Below are 11,359 nucleotides of genomic sequence, written 5' to 3' on the forward strand. Positions count from 1 at the left end.
CTCCAAAATTCTCCTTGAACGTTCTCGAGAACCACACAGAAAAGTAAGCGGCCTTCATATATACATGTAAATATCATTTATGCTGTCTTTGCCTTCTGTTACACAGATAGAGTAATCAAAGGAGTTGAAATTCTAGAGAGAGAAGAAATCCCAGGGTTTTTTAGAGAGCAAGATGGGAGGTTGTTTTTCAGATGTGAGAGGAGGGAAACAGGCTGTAGGAATATTATTAAAAATTATTATTTTAAATATTGTTAAATAAGATAAAAAAATCATTTATAATTTCATTATAATATTATTATTCATGTTTTACTAAAAACTATCTTAAAAAATTTTATTTTTAATTACAAACCTATTTTTGTTTTCAATAAGATTTAAATTAAATTAAATTTGTAATGTTTTTCTTCTAAAAAAATTAAAACAACTTATGTAAACAATTTTTTTTTTAATTTTTTAAAAAACTGTTTTTAAAAATAATTTGTTAAACACCCTTATTTTTATAAAATAATAGAATTTTTTAACTTAAAGATAATTTTTTTAAAAACAAGTTTTAGAAAACGTGACCAAATGAGCCTAATTCATCCTTAAACAAGATTAATTACAACTGAGAGCTTGTCATAAGCCCAGATTGATGTCGATTTTCAGCATGCACAATTAAGAAATGAATATCATATATAATCACTGAAACAATTTCAAAAAAAATATATGGTAATAGAAAACAACTCCTAATAATATATATGTGAAAGATCCTAAACAAGACATTCATTATATAAGATGGACACATTACACACCAATAATGCCAAGAAAATGAAATGTGCACAAATGCTTAATTTTACACACACATGTTGAACACTAGTCTTTTGGGTGCCACGGTACACGTATCACACATTGAAGAAGAAAGAGAGCCACCCACCCAAAGTCGGTTTTAGATGAAGAAAAGTTCATTGGCCACGTATCAATTCATCTCCTGAAATGAAGGGAAGTTTAACAGTCAGCTGAAAAGATCCTCTTGACATTTTAATGTATATTCCCCCCACAAAAAAACAAAAAATAATAATAATACAAGTGTGAGCAATGTCTCACTTACATGAGTTATCCTCCCAAGCTCTTTGACTTCAGCTTTAAAATCTCTTCCCTCAGAATACTGGGCAGAAGCACATTCAGAGCATCGACCATAGCAGGCAGGAAAGAGGAAAAATTTACAATAAGGTAAGCTGAACATAATCAGTAGGGAAATTCATTATGCTACCTTACATCCTTCTGGTTCTCTCTAATTAAGTGCTAATTTATAAGACTTCAGTCATTTTTTTTAATCTTAAAAGAATTTACTTTAAGATTTAAGGTTCCAAAAAAAACCCAATTATGTAACAAGGCATGGATTTTTCATTCCAATCATTCTTGAATGTTACATAGTACAAGGCAAATATCATCATCTTTCGGAAATTGTTTACCAACAACAAGATCACAACCAAACAAGCCTTGTTGGGAGTTGACTAATGACTTTGTAAGCCAGTTAATGCATATCTCAAGGGCTGGTCAACTCCATCAAAAGATAATTTTGAATCCTACACTGGTATATAGGACATGGTACTAGAAAATTATTCAAAAAACTAATTTTGAATTTGAATGAATATGAAAGATCCTCACAAGTTTGGTTATATAATATTAATACACACGCATAAGAATAATGCAAATAAAGTAAAATGTGCACAAAAGCCTAATATCACATACATATTTTGAACCACAAGCAGTTGAATGGTCTCCTAAGTGCTAAGGAGCATTAGCAACTTACAGATAAGGAATCATAAAGCAAAACATACCAAAAAGACTAATGGAAAATTCATTACAAGCATCTCTCTAACTGGGATGGTATCAATACATGTCCTCAAATGAAGCCAAGTTCTGCATACCTAAAAAAATGAAGACAAGAAGAACAAAAGCCAAAAGCAATAAGAACAAAAGCACTTTTGACATTTGAAGATATATAAAGGGAAAAAAAAATTGTAGCAGTTTCTTACTCACATATACCATGCAGATGTGAAGGAAAAACCTTTCTTTGTTTTGTATGTGAAAAGTTGAACTTAGTCTTCCTCATGAGGATCTTTGCTCTAAGGATCCACTTTCTCTTCTTTCAGAATCCTCTTCCTTGGTGTCTTCTTCCACAGAATCCTGTACCCTGGGATGTTGCTCTTTAGAATTCCATTCCTCAGCATTTTCTTCATCAGGAATTTCTTCCTTAGAATCCTCTTCCTTGGGATGCTGGGCATTCAACACATGTAGAGCATCATATTGAGCGGAAAGAGGAAAAATTACAATAACAAAACTTAAACGTACTCAATATGAAAAGAAAATCACAGAATGACCAAATCAAACTGCTGCTACATGGTAGCCTTGTAGTTCTTTGTCAACATTGATAACTATTAGTAAATGACCTAATTAAGTCTCACCAAGTTCCTCTATCCATAAAATGAGACCCTCGATGTAGCTCTAATGGGTAAATACCTTCAATCTATTGTCCCATATTATCCTCAATCTAGCATCAAGCCTCAAACAATTTATGAAATGATTTACCTCCAAACATATGATAATAACTTAGGGTTCGTAACAACCCCAATCTTAAAACAACATTGTGCATGAGAAGTCTGTCATTTTTTAAATAATCAACACAATTATCAAGTTTCCTCTCAATCTATTCTAACTTGACTACTGGACCAAGTTAGACACAAAATTAATTCTTATGTACATTATAACTTCTAGTTTCAGCCACAGCATAAGCTATCTCTCTATGTTTTAAATTTTCTACAACCTTTTCCTATGGATCTTAAATTTGTTTGTGCAGTCCGGTCATATTTTAAAAAGTGAAGCATTAAATCCTTTAGCAGCCAAAAGCAGATAATAAGACAAACTTAGCCCAAACAAACAATAAATGAAGCAGCCTAAGTATACGATAAAAAAAGGATTGATCCACACTAATCATGGAAAATTCTGCCTCCATCAATGTAGATTCCTTATTTTAAGAGATTAAACATGCTTATAGACTTGAAAAACATGAAAATTCTATGGCTTGCTCTGTCTTCTTCTCATAGCAACAGAAATTGAGAGAATGGTAAACAAACAGAACTAGAATTAGAATTCACAATATACAGAGAATAGTGAAGGGAAAAGATGTTGTTAAGGGTAGGAGGAAGTCAGGGGAATAATAATGTACCGTCTCCATAAACATCTTCTGTATGGTAGTATTCAGGTCAATCTCCCAACATGGTCTATGATCACTCATCAGTACTTTCTCTAACCTTTGTGTGATTGAGTCTCCCTTGCAAAAAATTTCCATCTCAGGGCATCTTTTCACCTGCATTTCTGTCAAGCATGGGAATATGAAGGTGTATCTTGCTGAGCAAAAGCTTTTCAAATTTGGCAAAAAATGAAGTTTTAGCTTTTTTAATTTAGTGAAAACAATCTTATCATCCGTTGCTTCACCTCCTTCATTTTCAACTATTTCTTTCACCTCATCACAATAGCTCACAGTAAGCTCTTCTAGTTGCACCAAAGTCTTAGCCATGGAGGGTGATACTAAATTTATCAACTTTCCACATTTAGATACTTGTAGAGAATGAAGATTTTGAAGAAATGGCCCGAACCCAGATAGATGTGTAAGCATAGGTAGATTTTCCAAGTACATTATAGTTAACTGTGGAAGTGTCTCACCCACACGACCTTCCACTTGGATTACCTCTTTCACTGAACTACAATTTCTCACGATGAGTTGCTTTAGGTCATGTAATACTTGCAGCTTACTAGAGGGGATCACAACCAAAACATCGTGACACGCTTTTATCTCCAAAACTCTTAGTTTGCCAAATGACTCCCTTGAAAATTGGCTCAACAATGTCTCCATGGGGCCCTTAAAGCCCAATTTCAGTTCTTCCACATTAGGAAATGTGTTCTGACAAATCAAATAAATAACATTAATATTTTATTATGCTAACAAAACTTTAGTAAATAAACAAGGTCTATATATAAAACAGCTTCCAAGTAATTTATCATCGTTATAGGTTCTCTAGTAAGCTAATTTTATAATCTGATTACTAGTATTATTAAACACATGATCATAAGATGAATATGACAATTTATATAAATACCTTGAATGGTTATAGTAGCTAAATGCAGTTTGGGTAATATAATATCACTAGCATTCATAGCACTTGTTATATCAATGATTAATTATTGGATATAATAAAACATAATGCTCATTACACCTGCAAAACTCTCATCACTTATAATTATTTGTGCCTCTTTCTCCATGTTCTCAAGTCCTTTTATCTAATTTGATTAATTTAGCTATAAATGTAGTAACCTAGATGTGCAAAAGAAGTCATACCTTTTCCATCAAGAAGAGAGGTTGTTTATCAACTTCACTTTCAAGACTTTTTTCTTGCAGCAATAGCTCCACTTCGTCACAATTGCACACCGCCAATGTTTTCAAGAGTGGACATCCCAAAGAATACTTATCTCGATAGAATCTCTTGAGCTGGTATAATTTAGTAAGTTTGAGAGAGGTTAGTTTAGGGAATAAAAAAATTGGCACTTCTTCAAGTCCATTTTCGTTTGCAACAAGTTCCTCCACCCCACAATCAAATATCTCTAAGACCTCAAGTTGCACAAGGCCCTTCGCAACCGAAGTTGGAAAAAGATATTTCAGGGAAGCACAGTTACCAACTTTCAATGAATTTAGACTTTGAAAGGCAAGATATCCTTGAGAATCCTTCCTCACACTCTCCATATTTTGACCATGTAAACACATTTCTCTCAATGGAGGGACTGCAATACCATTGGATTCTACTTTATATATTTCTCTTCAAAAATCTCTTTTAAAGAACAACAATTTTCTATATTCAGAGTTTGTAGACTTTGTATCCCTTCTAAGAAATTAGATGGAAAAACAATCAGTAAATTTTTACAACCCTTGAGATACAAATCCTTCAATTTGCTAGAGGAACATATAGGATCTTGGTTGTCCCACACTGTTTTGACATTATCCATTGAAACCAAATATAACAACTCCAACCCGGGGAGTGCAACCTGTCCAATTTATCACATAGGATTAATAATTAATGTAGTTGTTCACATATATTGCCAATAACTAGACATATATAATTGAATGTCAATATGTCAATGTGACAAAGCACAAAATTAACTAAGATTTTGCCACTAAATTCTCTTTTTAAATAAGAAAAATAAGAGATGCAATTTTCATATCGCTATTTTTTCACTATTTTTATTTGTATATTTTGTACAACTTATTTTATTTTATTATTTACTTTTTAAAATTTGAAAAAGTATTGAAATTAATTATTCAATATTGATATGGTACTCAGTCATTATGAATTATTGATTGAAACTATTAAGATTCTCATTAGTTAATGCCTTTATTTTATTATTTTTCAGTCATACACTCTCCACTATAATTTTTATTAACTTATAATATCATAAAACAAGTAAATAATGTGACTCTTTCATATTATTTTAATTTTTAAGCCCTAATTTTCAATTGAGGTGAGTCATACTCTATGTTCATCCATCTTTATTTATTCTTGATTTTGCCCTAATAATTTAAAAAAATAATAATAATTCTTTTTTATTCTTCCAACAAAATGCAATTTTCTCATTTTTGTAAATTTTATCCTTTCTATTTTATAAAATCTAAAATAAAATCAAAATCATTTGAATGGCGAATAACATTGCTTAAATTGGGTTCCTCTAAGCTTAACTTCAATTCCTCCACATTAAGAAATGTGTTCTGACAAATCAAATAAATAACATTAATATTTTATTATGCTAACAAAACTTTAGTAAATGAACAAGGTCTATATATAAAAAGGCTTCCAAGTAATTTATCATCGTTATAAGTTCTCTAGTAAGCTAATTTTATAATGTGGTTACTAGTATTATTGAACACATGATCATAAGATGAATATGACAATTTATATAAATACTTTGAATAGTTATAGTAGCTAAATGCAGTTTGGGTAATATGGGTAATATAATATCACTACCATTTGTTATATCAAGAACATTTGTGGATGAAACAATATAAATACTTTTCAAGTTAAAAATTTGAAATAGAAAATATACATATTTGTGGGCTAAATAATATAAATATGTTTATAAGCTTGAAAAAAATAATAATATAAAAGATTGAAATGGTACAAGGAAAGATAGAGGGATCTCACAATCCACTTTCTTAATAAGAGATTATTCATGGACAAAATTAATCTATTTTTCTTAAATTAGGATACATGAGCAAAATAAGGTTAGTTATGTAATTTTACGAGAGAAAATGATGAGGAGGGACAAATGTTGTGATTGGCTACTTGGCTTTCTTAGTAGTACATACTACCATTGGGAAACTACTGATTTAATTAATGTATGTGATTAATTTGTTTGCAAGAGAAGTTGAAAATTAAAAAGAGCTGAATGGCAGAAATTGAAAATGAAAATTGAACATACCTGATTGAAAAAAGAGCTGCATGGCTCCTGGCTGCCACTGGTTCCTGTGGAGTAGAAGTTAATGAGATTTGGCAGACGTTCCAGTTTCAAGGATCCCAGTTGAGGAAACACTAGTACTGATTCCCTTGCTTGTGTTGTAGGAAGCCATATGATATATTTCAAGCTGTTACATTCCTCTATTATCAGATCTCTCAAGTTGGCAAAACACCCCATCGGAATTGGGCCATGGCATACTGCTTCCAATTGCTTGAGACATCTAAGCTTTAATCCCTCCAAGAGAGGAAAGGCACTATGTGGTGGGTCGACCCATTCCATTTCCATTGTATTCATGATGTATTGCATCCCATCACTCCTAGAGATATACAGATACTTGAGTTGAGGAAAACCGTCGCAGTCTAACTCATAAACAAAATGTTTGGTATCACGCAATCTGCCCAATGCTAGAACTTCAGTTGTCTTTAACAGCTTGGAGAAGCACTTCACCATATCTGGGCCTTTGATCTTATATAGTTTCAACCTTCTTGAGGTCTTCTTCTCCCCATAGTGGCCCGGTCGAGAGCCTATAGATATATCATATCTAGTGAGGTTCTCAAAGGATACATCTTCCGAAGGCAAACATGAATGTGATAATTGCAATTGCAAGGCCCTCAAACAGGACAAGTGTTTCAACTCAGAAAGGCAAGCATTCCTCCTTCCACCGTCAACTCCTTCGCTCCCCCATAAAATAATCCTCATACACAAATACTCTAACCGAGATAGACTTGATATCACATTTCTTGGACCGAGAATTCTGGAATCCACCAAATTCAACATCCTTAGATCAGTCAATTGCATCATTTCTTTGGGAAACACTAGAATCCCACAGTCTACAAGGCTAAGAATTTGTAGTTTCTTCAGTTCTCCAAGTATTGTTATGTCTTTCAACGTCCTACATCGGTGTAGGCACAATGTTCGAAGATTTGAAAGAAAGTGAAGTGATGAAGGCAGTTGTGTAAGATCAATTCTAAACAAGCTTAAAACTCTGACTTCTTTCATTTCTTTGAAAAAGGTGTCTGGAATTTTCAAGAAATTATGATTGCCATTCAACAAAAAGAATCCAAGTTTGGGACATACCAACCCTTCTGGAAGCTCATGGACATGTGTGCATTTCAAAGATATGCCAGTACAATTTCTCAACTCACCATCCCTCTTTTCCCATTCTTGTAATCTAACATCTTCTTTCACCACAAATCGATGATGAGGATCTTTCGATGCAATTGCTTTGGCAACATCACGAACCACGTCTTACCTTCCTCCACAAAAACCAAACTTGGAGCTTCACGATAGCTTCCATCTTCAACTTCAAGCAACAGGCTCGAGGCTTTAAGGATTTCCACCAGGGTAAGTAGTTTATTTCTTGCTTGCTCCAATGCATCGATGTAATCAAACAAATCCAAATCCATGCCATATTTTAACAACTCATCCAATGAAATATCGCCATCGCCCAACAAACCACAGAATAAGAACAATGACTTGACTTCATCACTTTCCAAATGGTTGTAGCTCAGCTCCAGACATGAGTATACCTTTTCCTCCACTCCTTGGATGTTTGTTGGTGCAGATGTTCTCAGTTCTTTCAAGGCATTCTTCCATACAGCCACGTTCTTACCTTTTAATGCCTTTGCAATTGTTACAATTGCAATTGGTGGCATTCTTCAACTACATCGGTGGCTATAGGTCGCAGCTCAAGATTCTTCTCCAAGGAACCACCTGATGTCTTGTTAAATAAACTCCAAGCTTCTTTCCGAGGTAATTGTTGAATTAGGAAACATGTTTCTGCGTCCACGTATTGTCTTATTAGGTGTAGATCTCTAGACGTCAACACTACTTTGCATTCTGTCGGATCATCTTTACAAGGAATTCCAACTTCCTCCAGATCAATCTCCTTCCAAATATCATCTAATATAATTAGGATCTTCTCCTTCTTCAGTCTGTGCTTCAGTTCAACTGCTCTTGTGGATTCATCCTTCCCCGTAAACTCCAAATGTAACATCTCTGCAATTTTTTGTTGAATTTTAGCAATTCCTTGTTGAGATTTTTCCAGGTCTCGAGTCCAGGATACATCTATGTAGACTTCTGTTGTGAACAGCTTCCCTTGCTTAGCTTGTTCGGCTACTTGTTTAACCAGTGTGGTTTTGCCCACGCCGCCCATCCCCCATACTCCAATCATCTTGATCTCATCATCTCCGAATGTATCCATTATTTTGCTCAAAATCGATGCTCTCGATTCAAAAGGTTCATAATTTTTAAAGGTTAAGTTCCGTAAAGGGACACGATCTGATACTCCGTGAGGGAAATTGCCTTCTTTTTGGATTTGAACAATAACCTGCGCCTTCTTGTCTGCTTTCCTGCTTAGCAGGTACCGTGACTTGAGATTAGGACACCACCCATTGAAACAGCTCTTGTTTTCATCTTTCATCAATTCCTCTGCCTCCTCTGTAATCCCATCTACCCGATTCAGCCACTCTTGAACAATAGGTCTGATTTCATACCCCGCTCGTTTCGTTTCGTCACCAACAGTTCTCTGAAGGTCATCCCTCACACGCCCCAACTCCTGAACCTTCTTGTTGAGATCATCCGTATAGCTCCGGTAGCAAAACAGATATCTAAGCTGGCGTCCAATTGGAGCAACCAAGTACTCTGCAACTTTTGCAGCAATGGTAATAACAATGTCTGCCATTTCGTCTAAGGCGGACTGTTTCTTTTTTTTTTCCCTCCCTTTTAGCTTGCTTGGGAAAACAGATGGTGACTGAGAAAAGAAAAAAACAAGTAACGAATGAAAGCAGAAATAACAGCAAACAAAGAAGAGAGTGCAACAAATGAAACCAAACTAGGAGATGAAAGGAGCAGAGGACTTGCTCCAAGCAAAGAGATGAAAAGGAGAATCAGAAGCGAGTATGAGTGAAACAAGAAAATTGGACAAAGGGGTACAGAGTCATGAGATGGAGAAAGCTCAAGGGATGCATGCAGCTTGATTCAGTTTGACAACAAAGCAGATTTTTTTTTGTTTTTTATTTTTAGCCCTTTTTCAAGTGATTAGAAGTGAGATAGAGATCAACAAAAATTGGAAAATGAGATTACTAACCGGCAAGGAGAGTGCAGAGAGTCGGAATAGTTGGTAAAACGACAGAATGTGTAGAAAGTAAAGAGATGGAGAAAGCTCAAACAAAGCAACTGAAATTCAAAGACGCGTAATGAGAACAAGGAAAAGGTTTCTTTGTGTTACTTCAAGCAAAGGGGAGAAACACCGAGACAGATAGCAGGAAAATGAAAATGGGAGTCAGCTGTGAGAGTGAGAAAGCAAATGCAGAGAGTAGAAATACCGAGACAAAAAATGACAGACACCTTTAAAAAGATCAAAACAGATATAAAAATTTGGCAAAAGCCAAGGGATGATTCCTTAAGGAAGAAAATTCAACTGGCAAGCACAATACGTGTTCAAATTATAAGAACTTGGTGCAACTTGTGTTCAAACACGTCATCCATTCATTTTGTTTCAAGTCACCTACTCTGACTGAAAAAGCCGTCACTCTTACCAATGAGTCAAGTTTAAGTCCAAAATAGTTTCTTTTAAGAAAAAAAAATAGTGAGAATAGTTTACCTTCAAAAATATTTATTACAGTAATAATCATCCCTATGAGTTTTTTTAAGGGAGAATTGTGTTTTGGGCCTAGCTAGGCCCAAAAATTAATAAAAGATCCTCCAAACACCTTTAATTGATTGTAAGGATATAAGGTTGGAATAGACAAAAATACCCCTTTTTACTTACACCCATCATTTTGTCTTTATACCACCACTCTTTACATGCCACATCCATAAAATTCTCCTTTATTTAATCATTTTTTTATTTTTTAAACTTCTTTAAAAATAATTGAAAAATCAACATTATTTTCTATTTTTAAATTATAAATAAATAAAAATTATATTAATGATTCAAAAATTATTTTGGAACATACTTTTGAAAAAAATATTAATTTAAATGAATAAAAATTATTTTTTACATTTTACAAGTAAATAATTTAATGATTAAAACACTATTTAAAATAAATATATTTACTATTTTTTTTCTTTTATACTAAAAAGTATTTTAAAGTTTATTTTTTTATTATTATAAAATAAAAAGTTTAAAGTTTTTTTTTTTAATCTTTTTCTTTCCATAGTTTAATAATCTTTTGAACATAGACTTTTGTAATAAGTTATATGAATGTTCCAAATTTGTTTATTAAGGAATTTTTTTAATGATTTGAATTAATTGAAAATTTATTGAAATGAGAAAAAAGAAAAAGAGAGAAAGAGGATAGATAAAGAGTTTTTATTTTAAATATCCAACTAAAATGTTTTCGTATTTAGAAATAGATTATATCAATACATAGTATAGTAGAGATTGATTTTTTCTCATACAAAAGGGTTAAATGATATGTTTACTCATTTTAAATAAAAACAAGTAGTTAAAAATTATATAGATTATGTTTGAGTTTGGTTTTAAAATATTTTTTCTAGTTTTTATTATTTTTTATTTTTAAAAATTATTTTTATTTTCTATATTGTCTCTTTTTGAAAATACATTTAATTAAAAAAATGAAAAATATTTTTAAAAATGAAAATTGAAGACCTTGTTTAATACTAAGATAACAAAAAGAATTAAATTTCATTTATTAATTATTCTTTTTTATTTTTAAAATATAATATGTTCACAATTAAATAAAGGAATTGGTCAATTGTATATTTTTTTCACAAAATGTAATATGTTCATAAAAAAATTGGATTGAAGTTTTTCATCATTTTTTTAATCAAACTACTAGAATCATGTTTAATA

The 11,359-nt window shown here is 32.6% G+C and overlaps 3 protein-coding genes across 3 annotated transcripts; all 3 read right to left on the reverse strand.

The window, feature by feature from the left end:
- Positions 1–804: 804 nt before the first annotated feature.
- Positions 805–4,788, reverse strand: LOC117930042 (probable disease resistance protein At4g27220). Its single transcript, XM_034850491.1, has 6 exons — positions 4,376–4,788; positions 3,206–3,940; positions 2,020–2,256; positions 1,818–1,907; positions 1,085–1,141; positions 805–964 (listed from the first exon to the last, which is right to left on the reverse strand). Exons 1-3 carry the CDS (start codon positions 4,775–4,777, stop codon positions 2,089–2,091), a joined length of 1,305 nt encoding a protein of 434 aa, XP_034706382.1. The 5' UTR covers positions 4,778–4,788; the 3' UTR covers positions 805–964; positions 1,085–1,141; positions 1,818–1,907; positions 2,020–2,088.
- A 45-nt stretch (positions 4,789–4,833) lies between these two features.
- On the reverse strand, positions 4,834–7,760 carry LOC117930573. Its single transcript, XM_034851214.1, has 2 exons — positions 6,505–7,760; positions 4,834–5,076 (listed from the first exon to the last, which is right to left on the reverse strand). The coding sequence occupies exons 1-2, from the start codon at positions 7,537–7,539 to the stop codon at positions 4,834–4,836; spliced, it is 1,278 nt and encodes a 425-aa protein (XP_034707105.1). The 5' UTR covers positions 7,540–7,760.
- A 413-nt stretch (positions 7,761–8,173) lies between these two features.
- Positions 8,174–9,720, reverse strand: LOC117930574 (probable disease resistance protein At1g61190). Its single transcript, XM_034851215.1, has 2 exons — positions 9,629–9,720; positions 8,174–9,292 (listed from the first exon to the last, which is right to left on the reverse strand). The coding sequence occupies exon 2, from the start codon at positions 9,221–9,223 to the stop codon at positions 8,174–8,176; it is 1,050 nt and encodes a 349-aa protein (XP_034707106.1). The 5' UTR covers positions 9,224–9,292; positions 9,629–9,720.
- Positions 9,721–11,359: the final 1,639 nt, after the last annotated feature.

Source organism: Vitis riparia, chromosome 14 (assembly GCF_004353265.1).
Source record: "Vitis riparia cultivar Riparia Gloire de Montpellier isolate 1030 chromosome 14, EGFV_Vit.rip_1.0, whole genome shotgun sequence".
NCBI lineage: Eukaryota > Viridiplantae > Streptophyta > Magnoliopsida > Vitales > Vitaceae > Vitis > Vitis riparia.